This window comes from Cygnus atratus, chromosome 4 (genome assembly GCF_013377495.2).
Source record: "Cygnus atratus isolate AKBS03 ecotype Queensland, Australia chromosome 4, CAtr_DNAZoo_HiC_assembly, whole genome shotgun sequence".
NCBI classification, from domain to species: domain Eukaryota; kingdom Metazoa; phylum Chordata; class Aves; order Anseriformes; family Anatidae; genus Cygnus; species Cygnus atratus.
The window spans coordinates 20,967,544-20,994,460 of record NC_066365.1 but is presented as its reverse complement, the minus strand read 5'-3'; the positions used below and the strand labels follow the sequence as shown (position 1 = coordinate 20,994,460).

The window sequence follows — 26,917 nt, the reverse complement described above, 5'->3', positions numbered from 1 at the left end:
AAAACAAACATATGTAATCAACTGATGAAAAGCACCTTTCATGCTGTTCATCCCTTTCTTTACCTTTCCAAAATCATTACAAAGTAAGCTTTCTTTTTTTTTTTTTTTTTCTAATTTAGAGACACACCAAATCAGGTTTTTCAATATGCGTGCAATTCTTTCATAATCTTAAGTACTGACAGCACGAGGAATGTACTTTTTAGCTGAAACTTGAGCTCCCAACTTTCAGCCTTACAGTGAGACTTTGTATTTGCATTTTTAAGCTTGTAAAAATAGGAGTTAGAAGTTCTGGCAAGCCATGCTTTAGCATGTTGCAATAACACTGCGGCTGCAGTGCTTGTCTGCACAGCTCACCGTCTGCCCGTCTCCAACCCTTCACTTCTTTTCTCTTTGTATTGCTCAGGTCTGAGTGACTCTTAAAAATTCACAGGCTTCGTATGCATAGTATCTTCTGCTATTTAAGAGTAAATGTTTCCAAAGTGAAAAACAGCAGCAAAAATGTTTAGGAACCTAGAATAATGGTGAAAGGGAAGCAAAGCCTTCAAGATCTGTAACTTTTAAAAGATAAAGATGAATTTCTACTAGCTCACTTTCCTACAAAATACATCTCTCTGTGGCTGGAATAGGATGCCCTGAATAGCAGTGGCTTGCATGTAAAATATTTATTTTATCCTGGGCTCCTTTTTGAATTCTATAGAGGAATTTGTTTTCCTCTATGCAGTTGCATTAATTTTGGTATAAAGTTTACATTTACATGCCCTTTACAGTGTAAAAGGTGTATCTGGTGTGAGGTGGTAGCAGGTAAAAAGTGAAATGGGGGCCTGAGCCCTGCTTCTGTGTGGGTCACAGGAGTGAAAGAGGTGGGCCGCGGGCTGTCCGGAAGGAGTAATGCTGCTTTTGGAGTTCCTACGCCTCCCAGTAATCATTTTAAAACACGTGACCTTTGGGGAGGGGAATCGCAGCACAGACTTCTGTCGAGCACCCTGGGGAGATCAATAGGGAAAAATTTGGTCAGGTGCTGCAATTTCCATTCCTCCCACATCTTCCTTCCCAGGTCTTTCTGGTTGTTCAGCCCTCATCATTTTTTCCTTTTTTCTCCCTCCTCCTGCTGTTGTAGTCATGTTTCTTCCACCTCCCTCCACTTGCTCTATTCCCTGTTATCCCTGGTCCTTCTCTCTCTCCATCTTCATTACCTATCACTCCCCCATTCCTATCCCACAGTCTCAGTGCTTTCTCCTGCCCAAGGGCTTGCCTCACCTTCCTCTCCTTATCTCATCTTCCAGTACTGCTGGGGGTATTTCCTCTTTTGGTCCTCCCCGTCCTTGATTCTGGCTTTGTCTGATTCCTGAGGGCTTTTATTTACCCTTTTATCTATTCTTTTTAAGATGGGAGAGTAATTTTCCCATCTTCTGGGGAAGAAATTGAACTTTCATCCATCAGCAGTAGCCCGGTTGCTTCTTTCCCTGTCCTAACTGGTTGACCTTCGGCAACTTGGTTGCTCTTACACAGCATTTTTCATTCTATTTTTTTTTTTTTTGGCACCAACTTCCATTTCTACCACATGTCTTCCTTCAAAGCTGCCCCTCTGGCTTTTCACAGAGCTGTCTGTCCCCATTCTCCATTCTGTCCTCCTTAGCTCCCATGGACAAGCACCTCCCCGTTGCTGGCCCAAGGACTTCTCCGTACCACAGACTTCTCCATACCATTCTCCCATGGTTGTGCACCTCGTTCCTGGGTGGCAGACTGATCCCCAGCATCCAGCGAGCAACCTGAAGTAGTCACACCAGCACGAGGCGTGTCACCAACCAGCACACAAGAGTGCAGTGTCACTTCACCACTGTGGGCTGAGAAATAAATGCCCTGCCCCACAAAAATTAATGACTTTTTGTAACATTTCTTATTTATTATTCCACCTGAAGTCAGAGCAGACTTAGCAGACTTAGCTCAGCTCTGGCCTCCCAGTGATGTTTACTTTCTAAAGCACTTCGATAACAAACATGGCAAAAGGGGCATGAGAGGGAGAATGGGAAAAAAAATACTCTCGCTTTCCATCTCTGTGTCTATTTGTGCTTTATTTGGGTTCAGAGGATGGTCCTCTTCTACTGAAGGGAGTATAAATGATCAGATTTCACTTCTGAGCAGCCCATGGAATAGCCCAGGGCAAGTTATTCCTAGAAGACGCTTTCCCCTTGTTAAATGGGCCATTAAAATTTGGAGCTAAATACCGCAGCAGGAAAATGAGAGAAACAAACGGGGGGAATAGTTTCCTGAAAGTAGGCAGAAAGAGCTGTTACTCGTATTCACTCGTCTGTTGAGGCTATTATTAGATCTGCGTGGGAACATCCTAACAAAAGGAGGAAGCTGGCAAGAGGCAAGCCAGGTGGCAGGGATGTTGATGGGGAGAGTCCTAAGGAGCTGGAGGCATGTCATCCTTGCATGGAGATGTGGTGGTTCCTCTTGAAGGAGGTTTCTTCCCCACTTCTTATCTCTGCCCCCTGCCCCCAGTACAGAGCACTGGAGGGAAGGGAAGTCTTTAAAAAGAAACTAATTGCATGTGTCAGTGGTGATGTTGGTGCTGCTCTGTGCAAGGAACTGAAGGGAGGAGTTGTGGAGCAAAGATTGCTCTCCTGGAGATCTCAGGGTGTTCACCTGATGGATGTGCTCCTCCGGGGCTGTGGGGTTGAGCCAACTGGAGCAGGTGCCACTCTTGTCAAAAGGACGGGGAAAAACGCTGCTCGTAGAGACTGGACAAAAGCCCCAAGCAAGACATCTGCGTTGCTTGCAGGGAGGAGAAGGAGCTCTCATGGGTTCTGGTTTGAGCCTTGAGGCTGCTTCAGTGAATAGCAGAGGATTAGAGCTTGCCCGCTTTCTCTGTCCCCTGCTGGCAGATCACTTTTGACCCCAGTCAGGTTTAATTAGCTCAGATAGGTAATTAAAAGACTCCTTCACAGGAAGTTTGGTGGTCATCTCTCCAAGCTTTCATAAAACACTAGGTCTGGGATATAACGGCTGCTTCAGGATTTAAACACCGTGTCTATTCTGTTGTAGCTAGAAGGAGACAAAGTATATTAATGGGTAGCGAGGTTTTGCATCCGCTTAATCAAATTATCCTTCTTTTCCGTATTTCACTCTTGCAGATGCTTCTGATAGGCGCTGATGGGTGTGCTGTGGCAGAAGAAAATGTCATTTGCATTGCCTGCTAAATTAGTTTCTCTGATAAAACGAGGCTACCAGGATGACCCACCTGACTCCTGTGATATTTTTATAAAGAACGAAGTTGAGTACTGCTGTTATGATTAGTGTATTAAAAGTATTAGGTTTGTTGTCTTAGCTGTACTGTGTTTTCTCATGCTCTCTCTTATGCTGATTGCTAATGACAGGCTTTGGCAGGAGCTAGAATAGGCAGTCTTTCCTGTGATGGGAACCAGATGGATGGTTTTGCTCAGGCTGCCCCTCCTACCCAACAGAAGGAAAGGGAGAAGGGGGAGCCCTTTAGGGGAAGGACTGGTAGAAAAGTAAATGAGTGGTGGAGGACCCATTCTTCTTTCTCCCCTGCTTCTCTTGCCTTGAGGCTCCTGGTTTTGCAACTTTCAGTCTCACCCTTGGCATAGACTCCTTGGCTTTCAAGGGATTGTGCTGTATGTTACATTTTCATTACCGGTACAATTGATGGAAAATCACATTTTATTATGTGAAAAATGCAGTGTTCTTGACTGTCAAAGCTCCATTCAGCTGGAAAAAATCTATGTGAGGCACTCTTTTATATTTCATGTATTTTGTGCATTGCTTGGAATGAAAAAATAATGAAAGGCTATATTATGTCAACTTTTGCATCTGTCTGACTGGCAGCACTGACTGATTTGTTTTTTAAATGTATTTATTTCTTGCACTAAGCACTATTATTCTCCACCCATTCACGATAAATGCAAATAATATGTGGAATGTTGGGAAAAGATAGATGCAAATTATTCAGACCCTCCAGGTAGGTCTGCAAAGGAACTGGAAATGTGATTGCAGCATGGAAAAGCATAGAAAAATACTAGCTTTAAATGAACTGCAGCAGTGATAGCAGGGCTGCTGTCTGTCTGCATTTCAGGGTTCTGTGGACACATCTTTTTCACTTTTTTTTTTCTTCTTCTTCCTTTTATTTAGTTATTTATTTTCTTTTTCTTTTTTTTGTGCCCCGAAAGCGCTGATGCTATTGGGTCAGGCACTGGAAGAAAGCTGAAAAATCACAGTGACAGTCAGAGCGGGTAGGTAGCTCTCATGAGATCCACACAGGTATACCTTGTGGTGTGAATCAAGCTTTCCCTTGGGGAAGAAACATAGCTTCCTTCCCTCCACAGCCATGCACCAACTGTGGTCCCGTTGTGTGGAAGCAAGCCAACCTGACTCCGCATCCTCCAGACTTGGTGTTGTGAGGTGCTCAACTCTTGGGATGTCTGTGCAGCAGAACTGGTACATGCTCTCAACTGGACGTTGTCCCTAACCACACGTCTGCCTGCAAGGAGGTTGCAGCTCAGAGCTCACGGTGGGACCACCAGCCCAGCCCTTTTCTGTGAGTGGCATTGCAGGAGACCACCAGTGCTCCCATAAGTGACTGGAGACAAAATCGAGTTGTTCTGTGCTGCTGACCGGTGGGATGTGGTCCCAGGCACCTTGGCCATGCTCTTGAGCACAGCACGAGCCAGTAACTTGGAGACAACTCTGCCCAACCCTCCCTGCATGATCTGCTGGGGCCTCAGCAGCCAGTGGGTTGTACTCCATCGTAAAGCCATGCCTGTGATTCAGGATCTCCTCTCTAGCTGAAAACAGCATTTTCTTTTGTTACAACGTCACTTTTTTTAATGTCAGAATTGTCTTCCTACTTACTGTAATTGCAATTTCAAGCAAAGAGCCTGTGAAAAGAGGTGTCAGGGTGCTACTTCTCAGCATTGTTTCATTATTGCCACCTATAAGATTCACTCCTGATTCCAGTTAAGATTTTAACGTGACACAAATTTTCAGTTACTCTAGTGATGTCTTTATTCTTGCTAGATTCATGCAGATTTTCTTTCAATGAAAAAAAAAAAAAAAAGTGAGTAGTACAAGCTTACAGAGAAATCTAGAAAATCCTTCCTTGGAGCTGAGACATTATTTATCTCTGCATTTCTTGGCTCCTAACCCCCTGCGTGTTGTGTGTTGGGGTGTGCGCCTAAAAGTAGTTCCAAATACCTGAAATTACAGAGATTAACTTGGCTTCCTTTTCTGATGAACTGACTGTTTCTGAAGATCTGTCTACTAAGAAAATGAGCTGAGAAAGACAAACTATCAGTTGCATTGCCCAGGCCAAGGGTTATGGGGGCAAACCCATTGTCTGGACTGCATTTGCCCCACGACTACATGACACCACTTCAGTTAAACTAGTGTATGGCTACATTTTCCCAGGTTTTCTACACAGCTATGGGAATGGCTTCACAAAGATTTTGTAAGGCCTTCAGGCATTTTAGAAAAATTTTGAGGACTTGACCTCTAATGTAATTCCCAGAACCATCCTTTTCTCAAAATGGGAGCTCAGTTCTCTGCTTCTTTCCCAGAAAAAGTTGCTGTGGACCTACTGGAAACCATTCCTGAGGGACTGGTGGTTGGGATGGTTTATCGGGCTAGCTGGACAGCCAGCTTTTGGTCATTCTGGGGACTGGGTCAACCAAGACCTCTTCAGTGAGGGCCATGAGGGAAATCTTGGGCCTGAGACCTTCGTGGCTGGAGGAGAGTGCCTTGCTATGCCTTTGTAGTGAATGGGCCTTGAAATTCTTGTGAGGGTGCTGGACTCGTGAGAGCTTGCTGGCCTGGGTAGTACATGGTCAGCAGTGCATTGATCTGCAATGCTGAAATGCTAGGTGACCTGGGAGAATGAGGCCAGGAATGAGTGAGGACATCAGACACAAGAAGACCAGAAGAAAACTCAGATGGGAAGGGACCTCAGGAGGTCTCTAGGCCAGCCACCTGCTCTGGACAAGTTCAGCTTTGAGATCAGACCAGCTTGCTCAGGGCTCGATCCAGTCAGGTTTTGAGAGCCTCCAAGGTCTCAGACAGCACAGCCTCGCTGGGAAACATGCTCCAGGACATTCTTTATAATGTGCTGTTCATTCCCTCACTTTACAGATGTTCCTGAGAATCTTTTTGTTAATGGCGCTCCCTCAGTGCCTGCATGGAGCCCACACAGCCCCTTGGTTTTCCTGGGGCCTGCACTGGTGGTTGCCTGAACCTCAAGCATGTATCCATGGTGTAAGCCTTCAGAGAGTTGTGCACCTCCCGATGCCTTGGCTGCTGATGGAAAGCCAAGCCTTGCCGGACGGGACACAGTGCTAGGCTCCACGAGCATTTGTATTTTCTAATCTGCTGCCTAAAGCGTTGTCTTGCTTGCTCAGACAAGTCCTTTGCTGCATCAGGAGTGTGTGGGAAAATAACCGAGTCAGTATAACCAGAGGAAAATACATGACTGTCTGGTTGGACATTTGGAGCTGAACGAGCTTGTAAATTTTTTTTTTTCTAAGCAACACCCTTAAAAAAATGCAGTGTGAATGGGTGTGAAATATGGAGAGAGTTTGCTTCCTTCTCACTTAGGCATACATCCAAGGGGGGAAAAAAAAAAAAAGACAAAAGTAAATATACAGACAGCTATTCCTAAGTGCTTCGGTATGGCTTTAGAGAACCCAAAGGCTCAGTGTATGTGACTGGTAGGACATCAGGTCTTCTCCGCTCAGATTACCTTTGCGTATAAGGGAGGGTGTGCCACCGAGGAGAGGAGAAGCTGCGGGGATCACCTGGGCTGTTTCACCTGCGCCTGCTTCTCTTCTTGAGCCAGCGCCTGCGTTTGAAGGAAGGACCCCAGGCACCGTGTGAGTATGGGAGGGCAAACCACGTCCCGCGCTAAAGGGAGGAATATGGGGCTGCGGTTGGTCAGGCATGGAAAGGGGCTGAGAAAGAAGAGGAAATGTGTCCAGGCTAAGGCAGTTCTGAATTCCTGCCTATTAAAAATGCTGAGTTATTTCGCTTCTGCAAGATGTAATCTGTATCTCACAGCTCCTGTTTGCTGTTGCTATTTAAGAGATGCCAATGAGACAGAACAGGATAATGGGCTTCTGCTGCAATAGAAATGCCAGTGTAAATAATTTATTTGCTAATTAGTAGACATTGCTGTAATGACAGAGAGCTTTTACAACAGATTATTTGTATCGTATCAAGCCCTGTATTCTAGAGGTGGCTGTGCATCTTGGGCTTTTTTCCCTTGCTGGGTGTTAAGGCAGTTGTGTGCATTAATCACGCTGCAGTATAGCAGAACAGCTCTGTTCCAAGGGACTTGGGAACAGAGCCTTTGGATTGAGAAAAAAATCACATCCAAGTTTTGCAAAGTGTATTTTGGAAATAAAGGCTGAAGTTTAATTAAAAATACACATCCAAACAAACAAAAAAACACTTTTTTTTTTTTTTCAGTAAATGAGGTCATGCAGCCTGTTTGCCCAGCCCATCTGTTGCTGTTCATAAGTATGATTTTTTTTTAAAGGGCGATACTAAATGGTATTATGTAGTTATCTGCTTTCATCTGCCTCTTGGCTTGTCAAGCACTGTCATTATATCGACCAGTGTTCTTAAAACAGGATTTTGGTTAAAATAGTATATACCTGCCATCTGGTTGAAAAATGTAAGCTTCCTACACAACTAAGTGGAGTTGTACTGCGGTATTAGGAATAGCTCGTGTTCTCTTGAAAATAGCAGCTGATGGCAGATTGCAGAAATCAGCCAGTTATCAGTTGTCATTAAGCTATTTGATATCTGACACACGTGGAAAACATGCTATTTATAAGTATGCAATTATGTTGTAGAACTATTCCTCTCTTATTTTTTTGCTCTTCACTTGTTTAAATGTATCCGTTTGGCTGGACTCGAAGGCAAAGTCCCCCTTACTGTTCACAGGATAGGTGTGCTGCAGATGGAAGGTGTGCCAGGCTGGGTGTAACACTTTTGCCATCAAAAACTGTTCAGGAATGGGTGTTAGAAACCTCTTCAGTGTGTTTGTGCTACAACTATAGGCGTCTGAAGGTAAATTTCAGTTACAAAGAGCCTGTGAAGCAGAAACTTGTGGAACCACCAGTAGGAGATTGCATAAGTAGAAATTATAATGCAAAGGATGCATTTTTCTCTAACGTGTATTTGCATTTCTGCTAGTTGAAAGGAACTTGAATCTTAGGATCAACCAAAGCTGCATCAAAATAGCCAGAAACACTGAAGGCATAATTATTTGCTAGACCTGCACAATACGCTGAAGACTATCAGTGCTATAGGCTGGCCATTAACATGAAAGCTCAATACTAACCACCACACAACAATTTTGTCTCTGTGTACAATGCAGGGCCGAGCATGCCGCTGGAGAAAAGGCAGCGAGGTGTGGTGATGCTCTGACCTGTTCCCTTGTAATGCATTTTGACGCAAATTATGTTTACGGAAAACAAGGCAGAAAGTCTGTTGAAAAAGATGATTAAGTATCACTTCTAGGTGTGGAAACGCGAACGAAACGAGAGTCAAAATCGGATGTGGTGCTGTAAAGGCTCTTTTTTACTAAGAGATAATATATTTTCATGTGGGCTGGAGGTAAGACCATGTTTTATATGCTTCAGTGACATTGAAATCTTGTGAACGCATCCTGCAAAGTCTTTGGTCAAAAACGCTGTAAATAATAGCTGATTATTCTCACAAGAATTTGATTATTTTAAACCAGAAGTGTGTTGAGAGCTATGGAGAGGTTGTTATCCCCAGTGGCAACCCCCAGGATCTCCTCTCCTATATGAGGGCTTTGTTGCATCCTGGCTGGAAAATTAAGGTCTTTGCTATTTTGGCTTCAGCTCGATCTCATTGAGGTTTGAGTTTGTGGGCTTGGACCTGAATCCTCTTGGGTTTTCAAATGATGTCTGCTCTGAGATTGTGGTTGCGAAAGATCTTTAGTCATTTGGCTTCCAAAAGCTACTTCACCCACAACAATCCATCCATGATGAAAACGCATTCAGCTTTGTAGTTATGAGCGTTACAATCATCAGAGGTATGTTCTAACAGAAAATTGGGTAGCAATGCTGTAGGTCAGAGGTTGTGAGGTTTTTTTTGTTGTTGTTTGCTTGCTATTCCACACCAGAGTAATATTTGGAAATTTTATTATGGAGACTAGCCATGCCTGCCTCGCTTTGGGCTTTTGGAGACCTTTTGAGGCCATCAAGGCATCTGTGGCAATCTCAGCGTTTCGGCAACTTCTCGGCTACCTCGGCAATACAAAGCCTTAAAGCTGGTGTGGAGGAAAGCTTGCAGGAGCAGGTCGTGCCCAAAAGTGATAGCAACTCTCAGATGCATGTGCTTGTTCCCTGCTGACTGCCCGTCATTCCCAGCAAGGGAGCTGCGGAGAAGCCTGCTGGTGGCATAGGGGTTAGGGTTAGGGTTGGTTAGGGTTAGGGTTAGGGTTAGCCCCGCGCAGAGCGAGGGGAGCATCTACTTGACAGCTCAGGGCAGTTTGGCAGCGAACATCCACTCCTTCCTCGCTGCTTCCCAGGCAGCTGACAGTTATTTGCAGTTCCTGGCTGCTTACTCCCTAACGTAGCTGCTAACCACTCGTCTGCCCGGGTACGCTCCTCCTCCCCGCCCAGCCACCAGCTCTCCCTGCCTGCTCACTTGCTCGTCCGCCGACGGGAGCGAATTTGCTGCCCGGGTTGGGCCCCCTTGGATCCAACCTTCCCAGCTCCCCCACCCTGGCGAAAGGTTAGTGAGAGCCCGTTTATATGCCCCTCTTCCTTCTGTTTGTAATTTTTTCATGCGCTCGTGTTTATCTGCTCTAATAGAGGTCCAGCAGGCGGCTAATCATAAAAATCAAGTAATGTAAGTTTGCCTTATGTGTGTGGGCTTGCGGAGAAAAATGGGAGGGAGGAAAAGCATTCTTGGGTCAGACGAAGCTGTGTGGGCAGTTTTATGGAAGGACAGAACACAGTATGGTGTTTTACTTCTCACATTTAAGGGAAAAAGTGTTAAACTGCTTGTAGTTGTGAAAAGCATTTTGAAGTGCATCAGAACTTGGAAAGATGATCAGGAGGGGTGTGTGGCCATCGGGTGCCCACGTGAGAAGCATCCTGGCAAATGGGGATGTTTCTCAAAGGAGCTCGATGGTTTTGCAAGCATGTAACAAAGTTTTCCTTTCTCTGTACTGGGGGCAGATGCCAATAAGGCTGGATGTGGTGGTGTGTTACTCTTAGCATCTGAATAAGGAGATTAGGAAATGACATCAGGATGTCACAGCAGAAAGGCGTTGTTTTTTCAGATGGGCTCTGAGGGTGTTTCATGTCCAAACGAATTAATTCTGTCAGGTGTAAATGTGAGAACTGACCCTCGGCAGTCCTGAACTGCCTAACTTCTCCCAGTAGAAGCATGCCTTAGAAATGAGTGTTTTGGAACATCGTCCCGGTGCCGCTCTCAGGCTAATTGTGCCAGGTCGACTTTTCTTATGGAAACTGAGTCATTTTCTCGCGTTCTCAAATTCTGACCCCCTTGCGTCAGCGGGGCATCTGGTAGCACCTATATTTAGGCCACCAAATGCACGGTGTTATGAAAGACTTATTTTCCCCCGTTTTAGGAAAAGCAGGGAGTGGGGGAGAGGAGCTCTAAAACTGGTTTTGTTTGTGGCAGGCTTATAAATTCCACCTGGGGAGGTGCCTTTGGCTCAGGGGAGCATCTTTTCTTCAATTCATGAAGTTCTGCTTTTACCAAGGGAAGGCTAGAAATTGAAAATTTTCTTACTGTGGTCTCTATCCCCTGAGAAAACTTGAGGTGTGCCAGAAAATATGTATTCTGTCTCACCACACAGCCTTCAAAGCAGCATCCAGAACAGCTCTGGGATTGCCTAGGAAATTGCGAGACTGAGAATAGCTTCCCATCGCCCAGCTCCTACCCCGAGCACCTTGCTGAAGGGCACCAGCTGATAAACGAGTCTCTCATCTTCCAGCTGGGAGTTGGCCGGAGCGCCCCCGGGCCCTGCATTTGGTGCTAGTGATGCATCGCTTTCTTGTTCCTGCTTCCTCCCAAAGCAACCACAGTCTTTCCCTATCATCTGATGTTGCTCAAGTGAAGAACATGCGTGCTGAAGCTCAGGATCAAGTCCAACAGGCAGTGTCCAATGCAACCTGCCTCACGTGGAGTTTTTTGGACTAGTTTAAGTTTGTGATGAGCATAAGGCAGTAGTAGCTGGTGCCAATAAGTTTTCTGCATATGTATTACTGGGTATATTGCACAGAAAATTAGTGTTTTGGCTGCAGATAAAAAAGAAGGAAGAAAAACTTTTAAAGTTTTATATAAGCTTGTATTCTTGGCATTAAGTACTCCTGGTGGCAGGAGCGGTAGCGGCAACACTAGATTAGCCTTCAGTAATGAGGCCCACCAGGGTAGTACTTTCTGGAATAATGGCTTTCACAATGTAAGAAAGCAGATAATCCAGGGTTGTACACATATAATGTGCGTGTGTGCGTGTGTGTGCACGTGGAATTAGCAGTTTTTCTATTTTCCTTAAGGTACCTCAGGAATTTATGTGCTAAAACCTAAAGTTAAAAGCTCACAAGGCAAGTGTTCACAGCTTAAGAAATGGCAAATCTATGATTTCTGGTACAAACTTAACTTTTGACACTGTTTTGCCTCTGGATTATGATGGACTGAGGTTCCATTGGGGTAGGTATGTGGGCCTCACTATTTCCATACCAGAACATGTATGATGGTTTTCCATTTCTGTGATGACAGAAACTCTTTGAGGGAAGGATGTATTGCTGTTGCCGTTTTACAGCTGAGAGCAGGAGAGAATATGTGATCGTATACTGTGGCTTTCCACAGGACTTCTGCTTCATACTAGCTGCACAGTAGGTATATGAGGAAAATACAGTAATGGCCACTTGAATTTAGCCTGCTGTACTAGAAAAGGTGTCCTATGTCAGTGGACTTGTCTGACCTGTGACATTATTGCGTTGCCTCAGGTGTTCATACATCTTCTCGCTAACTAGGTACCTCTGGAAGAAGATGCAGGGAAATTAAAATGCTCGGCCTGAAATTATGCAAGGATCCTTGTTGCACACTTTTGAGGGGAGACTCATTTTGTGACTGCAGCTATTATGTGCAAAAGCAAGAACAAAGAGGTATTTGCTGTGCCCTGCTGAAGAGCAGGCCTCAGCCATGTGGGCTTCCAGTGGGCTAGGAAGGAAACAACTTCTCTCTGTGATCCTGTGCTGTTTTCTTTGAAAGACAAGTATTTCTGCTCTAGATAGTAAAAAGAATTAGTATAGAGCCTGAGAATGGTAATGCATTTTGTTCTTCATCATGAAACTATAATTTTTTATTGACTACAGGGAAAATGCAAACGTTCGCATGTACATATGCCATTCATTACATTGCCTCGAAATTTGCAAGCAGAAGCCCACACAGCATGGTACTTGAGGACTCGTTTGGGTTGCCCTTGGGTCAAGGCTAGATGAAAGGCTCAGCTCCAGTTAGGTGAGGTGCTGCAACTGTGTGCAGACTCGTTGCTCATGACAAACGCAAGGCTATTTGACTTGCTTTACATCACAGGTAAAAGCCCCAGGGCTAATAGCACAGAGATAATGCTTGGCTGTGGCCTGGTGGCTCGAGTATGAATTGACTATTGAGGAAAAAAGCAGGAATGTCAGTACGTGTGCTGCTGGGTTGGCTTCATCGTGTTGACTGATCCCACCTGAAACCCTACGTAGTGTTGAAGGTCAGCTCCTTTTGGACAGGAAGAGGCTGAATTCGACCAGGGTTGTGGAGCCTCCCGCCTCCTCCACTGTGGCATCCACCATGTTTTTCTTACTTCAGACCAACCATACTGGGGACCTCAGATTTCTAGCAAATACACATTACAAGCTTTTGACTCGGCTATCTGGCCCTTTGCCAGCTGAGCTTATGGGCAGAAATGAGAGAAATGAGAAGGGTTGCTCCAGGGGAGCAAGTTTTCTGCGGCATGGCTGTTCCTCCCATCCCTTTCCACTTGGGGGAAAGGAAATGTCAAGGACAAGCCTAAAACCCGGCTAGTTATGTGGATTCATAGACCAGAGCCTACCAGTGCACAGCCATGATGGTAGCAGTCTGCCTTGTACTCAGTCTGTGTACGGCAGAAAAAAGGGTGTGTGTATGGATTCCTCCCCCTGAATATAGCTTCTTCTCTTAAATATCTCCTTTCATTCCAGGCTAGTGCAGATATTACCAGTTCGGGACTTTTTTAACTTTTTTTTTTTTTTTTTTAGAAAGAACTTTCCTGCTGTAACATCTTCATGCCTGATTATTATTTTTTTGTTGTTGTTCAAGAATGGCGATCTTGAACAACTTCCTTATGATTTCATCTCTGTGTATGGATGCAACATGTCTGCATCATGCAACACGTATGCATGCAAATAACATTTGTGTGATGTAATTTCCTTGAACTGATTTGAACTTTGACCACCTCTGTTGAATTTGATTTTGAGTAGAATGCTAATAAAATGGTTAAAATGCTAAAGTCTTGCTTCTTGATAATTTCTTGATGATTTCTAGTTCATGCAATAGATCAGAAATTCATAGTCTGCTGAAAGAGAATTTATGTTAATCTTCTTAAGGGCAGCAGATAAGATTTCAGAATCAGATTAAATGTTTGTGTTCCACATTAGGAGACCTCCCTGGCTCTGTCTGACGATCGATAAATCCTCTTCAGGCTCACGGTTCCTCAGTCTGCATTTACCCCTTTCATGTTGCGTGTGAGGGACCTTTTATAGGCTGTTAATGCCCGTTTATTTGGAAGTTGGAAACTACATCAAACGCTTGACCTTCCCTTATGTTTGTTTCTCTTTGTTTTGTTTCTTCTAGCTCAGAGTACAGAGAGATGGGCACTTCACTTGCGTTCGTCACTTCCCGAATATATGTCTTACTCTAGGTATTTAGGACAAGGGCAGCACATAGGCCATGCCGCACTGTGCTGTTTAGCCCCGATGAGTGTCTTGTGATTAAATCTCATGGTAACGGCACCGGATGCTCCCCCTGTCCGGCCGCCCAGCGTCTCGGCTCCCTCTCAGCACGAATTTCCCACTGCTCGGTGGTGGGAGGTAAGGTGACAGCTTGCTCACAGACACAACGCCAGGAGGCTGGATGGGAAGAGGGAGCGTGCAAAACATCTGCTCTGAGCCAGTACTGAAGATGTTTGCATAATTTATTAGTATTTTTAGAAAACAAGAGTAATCAAGGAAATAAATATTACTCATGCATACAGCATATCTTGTTTAATATCAGATAATGTCATTGTTCGGTGGTGTTTCGCCTGTTGTCTTGTGTATGCAGCAGGGGGCACTGCGTGGTGCTTAGGTTAGAGTACAGCAAAATTCTGCATGTTTGTCTTCATTACCCAGAGAGCTGCTTTAAAAATACTTCTTGTGCGTCTCGGTCTCCGTCTAGTACATTTTTTTGTGTGCGCTTTGCCAGATCCTTTCCATTATGTCTTTATAAAATCTAGGGAGCTGGCCCATGCAAAGGCAGTCTGACAGTGGTTTGCATTTTGAAAAAAAATCAAAAATTACACAATTTTTTTGTTAATCCTCAGTCATCCTTGTCACTATGACTCCTCCTAAGTATCCAAGCACAATAATGATGAAACTGGGGAAGACCTAGGCAGATCCCTGTGATGAGGTGCCTGATCCTGCAATGGAGGTGTAGGTGAATTCCTTGAAAAACAAGGTTAGAGTTTGAATAATTTGCCAGTCTAGAGCTGACTGAAAGATTGGGGACTTAAGTATTTTGATGATTTCTACGGGTAGGCTATTTTTCACAATGCCATAACCACTTTTCAACAGAAAAATAATCTAAAATAACTTTTCTGGAAGCCGTCTGATATAAAAAGTGTGTGGGATGGTTCATTACAAGTTTCATCACCCTACACTAAAAAGTAGTGTATATCACTACCGTCTTTTTAGTGCATTCAGCTTTCCTGGTTCAAAAAATAAATTAAAATAAGGCAAGAGTTCGTTGTATTTAAATGCAATACATCAGGGATGAAAACTTTCTTCTCTGTAAGACACGAGGAGGTGAACTGCTTCTTCCCTAAAGAAAGAGCAAACTGTGGTCAGACTTTTGTCATCCATGCATGTTTGTGCATGCAACCTGGAGTACATATTCCAGTGTTCAGTAATGCCTGTACTGAATTATTTCTATATTGAGAGTGGTGCTATCCTCAAAAAATAAAACTGTTTCAAGTGCCCAGTAGCTGCTTTCCTACCAAATCAGGCAAGGCCAATAATGTTGTACAAATCTGCGCTCACGTATGGAGGCAACTCAAGAGAGGGCTCCCAGCGGGCACAAGTCCCTTGAGCTGCAAGTGGTGGGAGACAGCAGAGTGTTACGGGCCGGTACAGTTGCCTCCATATTCTTCCCTGGCTCTGCACTGTTGGCCACTTTAGGAGACCGAATATTAGGCTAGATGCGTATTTGGGTTGGCTGTGGCCTTTCTTATAATGTAATAGCCTTACAATACAAATTAAAAAAAATGAAGCTGTTGAAAGCATTTCTTGTGCAAATGAATCATAAATGTAAAGCTGTCTCAGGTGCCTGACAAACTGCATTCATTGCCTGGCTATCAGAACATAAATCATAGTTATAAACCCACGCCTGTGGAAGACTTCTGCCGAGTTTATTCAGATGGCTTTCGATCCTCACTTAAGAATGTGTTTTGCTAAATGTTTTCAAATGCCGCTTTCTCATTTTTTTTTGTTGAATAACTTACTAAAATGGTATTAACTGCATAATTGTGCTATTAACATTTCCTCCCCCCACCTCCCATGTTCCGTCAGTTCCACAAATAGATCTCTAATTTGCAAGATGCTGGAGCAGTAAGTTGAATTAGTTGCTTTATTTAATGTCTTCGTGTCGTCTTGAGAGCCGATGTATTTGAGCAGGTTACAAATGCCATCTGCTATTCAAGTGATTAAAAACGTAGACTACTGGATGAAGTTAATGTGTGTTTGTTGTAGGAGTCCCACAGCCACAGCAGTAAGCCCGGGCTTGTCTTCTGGTAGCAAGCAGCCAACCCTAGCAGGTCACTGCGGATGCGCTTACTGCGCTCGCTGCATCTCCGTCCAGCAGAGCATCGCTGGCATCAAAGGCCTCTCTCCACACCTTTGCAGGGAGTCTTTCCCTTAGCCACAGCCTCTGAGCAATGCCTAATCCTCCTCGCCCTGTGCCAAGGGGTTTTGTGGAGCGAGGGAGCCCAGCTGGTTGTGGCACAGCCCCTCTGAGTGGCGAGGGATGTTCCCCTCCCCAGGTGGGGCTCATGCTCCCTGAGCGAGGTGTGGAAATGCCGGGGGTACGGTGGTGCTGCGGATGCCTGGCTCCTGGCGGGCGGTGCGTGCCGAATTTTTGCCAGCCTCTGAAGGGATGGCTTTTCCCTCGGCTGGGCTTTGCTGCAGCCTGCCCAGACTTGGCCGCCTGGGAGAGCGCTCAGGAGTGTGTGCTCCTAGGTTTGATCTAGTTTGCTTTAATCATCCCCAACAGGCCAGTCCTGTACGCAAGCAAATGCTTTGTAAGTGTCAAACTGTGCCACCCTTTTGCATTTGGTTCAATAGTTTCATATTTGGTAGCTGCTGTGTCTTGCAGGAGTCAGAAACAACCCCCTTGGTTGGAGTCGGCCTTTTGCTTATTTGTGGATACAGTTTCAGATAAGCATCAGCACTTCAAATCCTCTTGCCTGCCCTTTTTGTCTAGCTCTGAGCAGAGAGACTGCCAGTTGTGGAAATGGTGGGATCATCTAGAGGCGCGCGGATGCATGCCCACTGGGAACTGGGCTGAGGAGGAGCAGAACTAGTTTTTGGATGTAAGCTGATCACAGCATGAGCCTGGGGCTGGTGGGGCTTACTCTTAAAGGTGAAAGGTTTTGGTGTGTTAATGAGCCCTGTGAACAGCCTCCTCTCTCCTTCCTGCCCTAAATCACTGCTCCATTAAAAACATTTTTTTTTCTTCTGCCATTCCCCCCCAAAACAAACAAAACAACTCTTTTTTAATGAAGTTGAGAAAAAAAAATAAAATCCTTTCCTATTATTTTTAGGGGACATTGTACAGATCATTTAGCATTAAAGACAGAGGAAAGTTTGGGATCATTTGTATCTGCATGTCTCATGTCCTTCTATCTGCTCATCAGTCTAGGGAAAGCTGATGTGTAGCCCATAGGTAATACATGCCTGAGGAACATCTGTTGGTTCTCTTGTTAGGATGCAGGGCTGGTGCTCAGGAGATGTCAGTGCTGTTTCTACCTCTGCTCCCTGCGTGGTGCAGGGCGAGCTCCCTGTGATGCTCTTGAGAGTCAGCTGGGATCTTCCTCTTTGGGGACACTCAGTTGCAGCCCGCTGGGAACTGGTTTTCTCCCTGTTTGTTTTTTTTTTTTAATTATTATTTTTATATATTTTTTTATTCCCCGGGAAACCCCATGAGAGGCAAGTGGCTGCATTTGCAATTGAGGGTCTTCTGTGGGCAAAACAAAAATAATAATAAAAAAATTAGAAACATCAGCTTTTTCACTAGGAAAGGTGAAGCAAGAAAAAGCACACTGGACAGCTTTTAAAAATGGGGAGTACTGGGCTGTGTGCCTCTAACTAGCTGCCATATCTTCCAGAGAGCTGGGAGGCTATTTGGGTTATTGGTATTCCAAGCCACAGAAATGATGCAAGTAACATACACTGTAATTAACAGAGACCACACTGTTGTGTGGGGTAATCAGCCCCACTGATCTGATAACCCAGGTACTTGGATAGTTTGAAAAAAAAAAAAAAAAGATTGATTGCTTACTGGTGGATGTGAAGAATAGGAAAAAGATGTGTAGTGTTTTCACGTATTTTGAAGGGAGTGTTTTTTTTTTCCATGTCTGCATTGAAGTTTTCATTGCATTTGCATTAATGTGTGAAATTTAGCGTTCTTTCTTCATAGTAGAATGAATAAAGACACCGCTGAAAAGGTTGTTTCCTCTGTAGACTTGATGTTCCTGTACAGGTGTCAGTACTGTGCATATTTACGCCTCTTACTTTTTATTGGAATAAGAATTTCTTCTAGCTAAACTTCAAGCACCCACTGATTTTTTCCTTTTTTTTTAAAGAAACACTACAAGCAAATTCAGTTAGAAAACTAAGAGCAATATTGTGGGAGATGGAAAGTACATTTGGACTTTGTTTTTTCTTCACTGCGTATAGAAATGGAAGATGTAAGATTGTATTAGTCTACTTTATACTGTCACCGACTGTTATACGCCAGGGGAAAAAAAAAAGTCAGACTCCACAGCTGAGCAGATGGCGTTCATGAGTCTCTCTGTGTAACACTTCCCACACCGCTGGGTGGGCGGAGAGCTGGGGGCAGACTTCTCTGCACTGGCGCTGGGGCTCGGATGCTGCACGAGATGCAGCGAGGGGCTGCCTTGTACCGGGCGTGTGAAGAGGGTCTGATCCCTAACTGGCGGGCCCATGCGGCCATCCTGCATGTTTTCGGAGCGTACGGGTCTGCGAGGGCACCGATGAGCACCTCCAGTGGCACATCCACGTCCTGGTGATTCAAAGGACCCACTGAACCCTCAAGGATGGCTTGATCTAGTTCCAGTACTCTTGCCAGTACGTAAATCACGCTGACTGCTTTTAAGCCTTTAGTCGCTTCAGGTGTGGTACAGGAACGTGGTGAAACTTATGCTAGGGGGAAAATAACGTAGAAGCTCCTTGTCCAGAAAACCCAGGCCATTAGGGTTTTAGGTCTTAGGTCTGTGACCTTTACAATAGTAAGGCTGGTTGCTAGCTGTAGTTGAGGGCAGTGGCATTATTGTAACTGCAGACAGAAGATTGTTTCTGATGATTTTCAGTGGGTTAAATGGTCATACAATGACATTTTTTCGCTTATTTTCAGCAGCTAATTTGTTGGCAAAAATATCTGAGTTATTTTCTTAATACTGTATTTATACATAATTGGTTGTTATGTGCTTATAAAGGCTGCATTATTTTTATATACCCAGAAGGTAATGAGAACAATCAAAGAGAAGATAATGAGAACAATTCTGAAGAGGGGGTGAGATGATCTAAGAAGAATCTGTATTCTCCGGGATGGTTCATATGACAGGGCTCGCTGACACACAAATTGTGCTTTTTGCTTCACACCCATATGACGGCAGTTTCATCATGCATCATACTGGGTGAGCACAGGGTTTGCATCAACAGTTTAGGCAAGAACAGCCTAAAAAAGTTTCCTGCAAAGCTGTTGTGGCCAGGGAACAACGTCACGGCACATGCCTGCACGCTGAATGACGGTGGTTTTAGCATGACAAGAAATTGTTCAACTTAACATCTCAATTGCTCATCTCCTAGCATGAAGATGCTAGGAGAAAAGGAAGAGAGAAAGTGTGGTAGCGTTAGAATAGCATTATTTCTGTTTGTCAGAAATACCAGAGGAGAAGATGGGCAAAGAAGTGAAGAAGTTGTTGGTCTCTTTCAAAGAAATGTTTCTTCCGTGTAAATGTTCTTTCCAGAGCGTGCTTTGAAAGTGATGATGATCCACTTCTCAGGTGCCTCTTTTGGACCCTCAGCGACCTGAAGCCAAAGGGCACTCCTTTTCAAAAAGACACAGACAAACAGTTGGTAAGACCGACTTAAAGCGGTGAGCACTGTTATCAAGCAGCTCACATTGCCCTGCTCCCCGTGGATGGGAAGCCCAGGCGGGGCGGCCAGGGGCTGCTGCTGCTGCCTTGATCCTGGCGTCCCAGTGCTGCGGCTTCGTTCCTCCAAACGGGCCAGCAAGAGCTCCACTGTTAGAAATACTTGTCGCTTAACTCCGTGGCCCGGGGAAGGGTCAACAGTGACTTTTGTCATTGTAGGAAAACGAGAGGTGATTTGAAGGTATGTGCCTAATCCCTCAGTGTTGCGTGTAGGTAGCGGTATGTGCGGTGTAGCTGCGGCCACCTGAGGGCCATATAACAGAGCTGCTGCCAACATAAGGAACGCTTCGTTTCTGCAAATATGTGAGTAAATAAACAAGTTCAGCCCACATAAGTCATCAGACCGAGAGTGATAACTCATTGGCCATCTGCTTCTCTCTGCGACATTGTTTTCATTGCCTGCTTTTCGAATACAAAAATACATCACAGAGAGCTTCAGCCCGCCATCTTCAGACGGCTCAGTTGTTGTGGTCATCCTGGGGAATGGGGTGTGATACGGTTTGCTTCTGGCCATGAGAGTCATGGTATCCAAAAAAAAGCTGACTTCTAAGAAAGCCAAGCAAACCGTGAACTCATGCATGAATTATGAATGTGACTTACTCAGTTTGTCAGAATAACTATTTTGCTACTGGATTTGTTTATTTTTAATCTAAAGGTTTCCACAAATATGGAGCCCTGGCTTGTGCAGGGATTAGTTCAAAGATGGGTAAACAGAATTAAGTTTTCCTAGGAGCATTCAGTACCAGTAAGTGGCTTCCATCAGTTGGAAGATGTCCCTGCTCATAGTACCTGTAATAATTTGTGTTCGTGTTGTTGTCTCCATAACTGGCACTAAAACTTTGCATCCAGTTTTGGTAAGGACTTTTGAAGTTCCTTCCATTAAAGGTGTTCCATGTCCCCTTTTTTAATTTGAGATGGCAAAGAAAGTCTCTGGATTTGTTCTGGTTTTGGAATCCTGGAATTTCTCACAGTTGGTAAACCCAGGTTTTTTCTCCTGAACATTATGTTATGACTTAGGAGGTTTGAATTACTTACCTGACCATACCAGGGGTGGTGGAATATTGCTATTGGAAGGCAGATACGGTGAGATTTGTGTTTCTGGCTGTGTCTTCTCTCGGTCTGTTCTCAAATCACCAAGTTTCACACTAACTTTCAAGACTTAGCAATCAGGGAGAACGTGGTTTTCTGAAGTGGCACAGATAAATAGGAATCTGTTCAGACACCCTGTGAATCGAGGTCTTATCACTTTTGAAGTGGCCTGCTCAACATCTCAACTTGCTAAAAGAGGATTCGGCATTATTGCAGCCATGTGCTCAGAGATCAGTGTTGCTGTTTGGGTTTCTTTGTCCTTCGAATAGGAAAAAGTAAGATGTGTTGTAAACTCATCTAGTTGGTTACACTGAAACAAGAAGCAATACTAAAAATTTAAATGAGTTGTGGATGCAATACAGTTATGAAAAAAACCATACTTTTATAATGTTATTGGCATTTATATCATTTACATTGTTAAGAAATCAAAAGGGCTACTCATCAGAAATATGTGATTTTTAAAATAAATATTGGAACCATCAAAATTATTTTGAGGCAGATGGGTGGGTTTAGTGGGACAGAGAGTGCTAATAGTTTTGTGTTGTAGTGAATTTTTTTTTTTTGCTCTTGCACAAATCAGGCTCTAGTTCATATTGCAAGCAGTGTGAGTCAAGGCAAGGCTGATCTGTGCCTCTGAATCATTGCTCCCACCTCCTGGCAAATTCTCCGGACCTGATGTCCTCCAACACTAAGGTAGAGCTACCTTTGTGGTTCCTCTAGGAGCATGTTTTTAGCTTCACACCTTGCTGTAGCCTAGGTGCAGGTTACAACTGCTTGGAGTTTGTTCTTGCTTGTTTTGTTGGGGGAAGGAGCCCACCAGACCGCACAGCAGGCAGAGGTCACCGGGTACTTTGCCTTGCATCCTGCCAGGAGGAGTGAGGATTTTTGTCTGCCAGGGCTATGTCCAGCAGAGCCTGCTCTACAGTGTGCTTCAGTCAAAAAAATAAAAATAAAAAAATCAAACCTACCGTCCTCCTCCCTCCCACCTTGCCCAAACCATGTGATGTTCCTGAGCTTGCTATCACCTTTCAGTCTTTCCTGTAGCTCGAATATTTCTGTGAACAGACATGTGAAGGTGCCCAAATAACGTACTTATGTCTAGAAGCAGAGGAGGGCATCTTGTCAAGCATGCAGCTAGTCACAGCGATGGCAGTTTCTGTAGGCTGGGCTACACTAATTTGCAAATAACCCAACATTAAACAGCCTGAATAACTTCAAACCGCAGCAGCCTGGTTCTTCAGGATCACCGATGAATTAGCCACGCGTTTGCTGCTGGCTGGAGCACTTGCTTCCATTAACCACTTCATCTAATTAAAGGTTCTGTTAACCCTTGGTACCTTCCATGAGACTGAAGTCTGAATGCTCCTCAGACTGTGGGCATCACCGTGGCAGCTGGTTACGTTCCCCCTCAATTACATGATCTGTAAATCTGGGCAGGGATGTTTCTAGGGATGTCTGGTGGAGCATCTAGCCAGAAGCTAACATGAATTGGGTTTGCGAGACCCTACAAGATAAGCAAAGCAAACACACATTCTCAAAATGAATGTAAAGCTCATTTTTCAATTAGTTTAAGTTGAGCTTAAGGTACCCAAATGAGGAAGGCCAGACACTGAGTGTCTGGGGTGGGGCAGGGGCCAGAAATAATACTCCTGCCATCCCGCTTACCTCCAGGTCAATGCAGGTGGGCAGGAAAACTTGACCACCTACCAGCAGTCCTGCACTACAAAGCTTCACTCTTTGCTTCCAGCTCGGCAGCAGGGTACCATTTTGTTTTGCCTGCTCCCCTCATAGTTTAAAACTGACAGCATTTCTTGGCAAACCTGGCATGCTAAACTGATTTTTTTTCTCCTACCTCAAAAGTCCCATCCTTCTACCTAACTACCTGCACTTATTGAGAAAAATTGCTTGAGAAAAGGCTTGTTAGTTTACGGGAAAAGAGGGGATAAAACAAGTCTCTCAATCCTCATTCCTTTTGTATGCATTGGAAAGCTTTTGGCAGAAAGATAGCTGGATTTCCAATGCAGCAGGGAGCCATGCTGGTTCGTATTGAAATAATGGGGTAGATGGTACAGAAGATTATGTGATAAAACCTATATGTTACTTTTAAGTGGCTGGGTTTTTGGTAATTGCTGTAGGACTATTTATTAGGTAAATAATTAGTCTTTCCAGATAAGGACTAGGATACCATTTACATTTGAGAGATTTATGAGTGCTAAAAGGTAACACATGCATATATTGGCAGCTGTGTTCAGCATTAATTTGTGTGTTTCATTTTGCTCCTGAATTTTATTTCAAAAGCTTCAGACAATGCAGAATTGAGAATACGGTGGCTGAAAGCAAAGCAATTGAGGAACGTGTTTGAAAAGTCTGCATATGATATCTGTTCCTTTTATAAGGAATATTTCCTTTATGACCTCCTCCTGCTTTGTATTTAACATTTCAAAGAACTTTTGGGACTGTCTGTAGGCTGCATCTTCATGAAGCAAGTAGCCAAGGATTTAAAGTATTGTCATTGCTGGCCTGAAGCTGAAAACTGCAGGCGGTTTTAATCCCGGGGTGGTGGGGGTTTAAACCCAACCCTTTGTGTTCAGATTAGGAGTGCAGGAGGATAGATTTGGGAGGTGTTAGTGGGAGTTTTTTCATTGGCAGCTCAGTAATAGCATCAGGCTTTGGAAATACTTTTTTTTTTTCCTATTCTTTGTTATTTCAGTAATTACTGATGGGTAGAAATCCATAGGGTTTGTGTGTTGTTGGTTGTTTTTTTATTTTTTTTTTCAAGCACTACAACAGGGTGTGGGCAATAAAAAGAAGTACTTGCTTTTTTAACTTGTTACTCTTTGGATAACTGAGGGCCCCTAAATGCCTTCTCAAGACAGTCTATCATTGTTTCAGTCCTTGATGTCTGTATTTATTTTGTCTTGGTTCCATCAGCTGGGATAACAACAAGATCCATCTTTGGAGAGGAAGGAAAAAAAGGATTTGGCATTAGCACCATGATCTGACAAATCTCCTGAAATCTGCCAGTTGGGAAGGAAGATTCCCTGAGCTACTTTACACTGTCTGGGAGATGGGAAGGTTACCAAACATCTCCCCCATCACGAAACAGATCACAAGCAAGTCGCTGAGCACTTGCTTAAGGAGTTTCTCTTAACTTCTGTCAGAAACTAAGAAATGTTTGGCATAATTATTTCCTGATCCCTGGGACAGCTGGGGTGAAAAGCACTTGAAGTTTTTATGTATGGAAACCTGGTGGCTCCCTACAAGAGCTTCTGAGATGAGCACCATCGCTAATAAGATTTACCACACTTGGTTGGTGAAGGTATTGAGTTCAGCTCAATAGTGATCAGTTTTAATGAAGACTAAAGACTTCCCAGCTCTTCATTTTGTGCATAATTCTTCCAAATAGAATTCTAGTGCTAAGAAATTTATCGCTTTCATGTAAATTATCTCACTTAAGATGTTTGCTTCTTTGGAAAAAAAGAGAGATCTTTTTAGATTTCCAGAAATATTAAGTGTAAGTGGTTCTCTATGCATCACAAAAATTCATTATAATATGAAAAGCATTTTGAAAGAAACCTTATCCTATGCCAGTGCTGTTCACATGTTTTAAAAGATGTAAGTACTCCTTTGTGGTGGGAGTGAGGAGTATGCTTTTCAGAGCTAGTGTGGAGGCTTGTTTTTTTGTTGTCGTTTTCTGATTAGATTTTAGTTTATTTTTTCTTAATTTCACTACTTTAATTTGGCTATAACAGTGACATTCCTTTGTAATATGGTATGTTTTTCTTCATAACATCTACGTTTCACTTTACTCTGCCTTGATTCTGGTAGGAAATTCGTAGGTTGAAAAATTCACACCAGAGACTTCTCTTATATCCAGCGCGACACTCAAGCACTATGTTATAAGCATTTCTCTAAACTGAGACTTTGGGTGCTGCTCCCTTCTGCTTAGCGCCATGGAAGAGTTAAAGATCTTGCACTGACCTCCAGAAAATCTGGGAGGTAACAGTGCTCCTTTGGAAGCAAGTCCCTCTTCACACCTAAAACCAAATGAATTAATAATAAAACAACCAGCAGCCACCCAGTAATACAGAAGGGTATGTAGAAAAAGCAGTAAAGCTCCCTGTGGCTGGTACTTTGCTTTAACAGATTGTGCTGATATGTAGGGCGTCACTTAGTAAAACAGAAATTATTCAGTTGGAATAGTCCCCAGCTGAAGAAGTTAAGTTTCTTGCATGGTGATGATAGAAATTTGAGACCCGATGCTGTAGAATGCCTCCTCTCGTTCCTCTACTTGCATACAAAAACCTGCGCGCTCAGGATAAATGCTTGGAACAACTTTTATGGAGGGGCACGTGCAAGTGATGCCAGCATAAACCTTCATCTGGACAGAGGAGTGGGAAATTGTCTCTGGGTGCCCAGGAGGGTAACGTCAGCGCTTCAAAAGCTAAGCGGAGAGGGGCAGCAAGCTGTGGTAACCAGCGACAGGCAGGGCAGCTGTCCCAGGAGCAGAGCCTTCCCTGTGATGGGTGCTGATGCAGCATCAGAAGAGAATGGAGATGCTCCAGCATCCCACTGAAAACCAGCGACGGGAGAGTGCTGCCTCCCTGGGGACACAGTGATTGTGCACCACTGCGGGCTGGTGTGGAGAACATTCAGGCTGATTGTTTTGGGTTGCCTTTTGGTCAGGCATGTGTTGAGTCACCTAATTTCTGTCTGTGTTTATGACTCCTCTCTAGAGGTGGTTTTTTTTTTCTTTTTTTTCTTTTTTTCCCTGCCCAAATACTGGTACATGCCAATGAGACAGCCTTTGAATCTAAAACTATAATAAAATATCCAACAAGTAATAAACTTACTTTTCGGTGACGTGATGAATCGGTGCTTTTTCACTCTTGGGATTTTATCTTGCTTGCATTCTCTTCGAACTGATGGGTGGAAAACATACGTTTTCAGTGCTAAGCCACTATTTTGAAAGCCTATTTTATGTAGGCAGAGCTTCACACACATATGGAAGTAAATTCATGACAAGAGGTTGTTTACAAAGGGTGGAGTAGCGTATATTCAGGCTTCCCAACTTTTCTAAGGTTTTAAAGATCTCTGCCCGTTATACATGCTATATATATACATCTATAAAATATGCTTGCTATATTGCACAGCTGTATAAGCAAGAATTTTTAGAGGGAGCTTAGTACCGGGTTGTTCAGCAAATGCTCTGTGGAGCTATAGCAGCTGCTGGGATTTAGTTCCCTTGGTATGCTGCTTCGATTTTGAAGACTGCCCATCAAATATGCTCATTGTCCCTTTTGCAAACATGGCTGCAGCTTTTTGGTCAGTTTTGAGCATGGTGAGTAATTCTTACAGGCAAGGATTTGGAATTCGAAGCTAATATACGGATAAATAATAGCCATGCAATGTGTAAAGCAATGCCCACTCGTTATAGCCAAGTGCTTTCTTTTCTTAGTGGACTTTTCCTTTAGGGGTGCCTGCCTGGCATGCAGAAGCTGCTTGTGGTTTGTGTTGCTGTAGCACTGAGGAGCTTAACCAGGCTTGCTCGTGATGGTGCGATTGTGTGAGGTGTTACACGAGCATACAGCAGAAACACAGGCTTACGAAGGAACGGGAAGAGATGTGTGAATTAGTCTTTAAAAACACGATCTATAATGGCTTTTACTGCTGGTGGGGTCTACACTGCATGCTTACGTCTTGCTCTCTATTTTTTAAACTCCTAAACCAGAAGGATAGGCTGTCTTTCCAACGTAGAGTACAGCTGGCCCCCATATATCAGTAGGTTACTTAAATACCAGGGTACTAATGATATGTGACACCAGTGGAAAACAAGAAAAGTTGAGGTCAACGTTTTTGGCACATCTTTTGCCACTATATCCTTTGTAAGAGCAGCCAATGAATGAATGCTGGAGCTCCGTTTTTCCAAGGTTTTGAATTCTGTTATATGTGAGGGGCCTAATAAATGCTTGACTGTTGGGAAGTCTGTGCTGTGTATTCACGGCTTCCCTCCCTCTCTGGTTGGTTTTGTGTGCCGAGGAGTTAGAGTCCCATCTTCCATCCACTTCA

The 26,917-nt window shown here is 44.0% G+C and overlaps 1 protein-coding gene across 3 annotated transcripts in view; it reads left to right on the top strand.

The window, feature by feature from the left end:
- LOC118253499 (storkhead-box protein 1-like) overlaps positions 1–24,495 on the top strand; it is a 60,096-nt gene extending 35,601 nt beyond the window's left edge. Inside the window, exon 2 of one of the 3 annotated variants that reach the window (XM_035557924.2) lies at positions 23,780–24,495. In XM_035557924.2, the coding sequence (XP_035413817.1) occupies positions 23,780–23,850 (71 nt within the window). In that variant the 3' untranslated portion in view covers positions 23,851–24,495. Of the gene's footprint in view, positions 1–3,137; positions 3,275–23,779 lie in introns of those variants that run through there. The other 2 variants (XM_035557925.2, XM_050710238.1) reach the window with 2 other exon arrangements.
- The last annotated feature ends 2,422 nt before the right edge of the window (positions 24,496–26,917 follow it).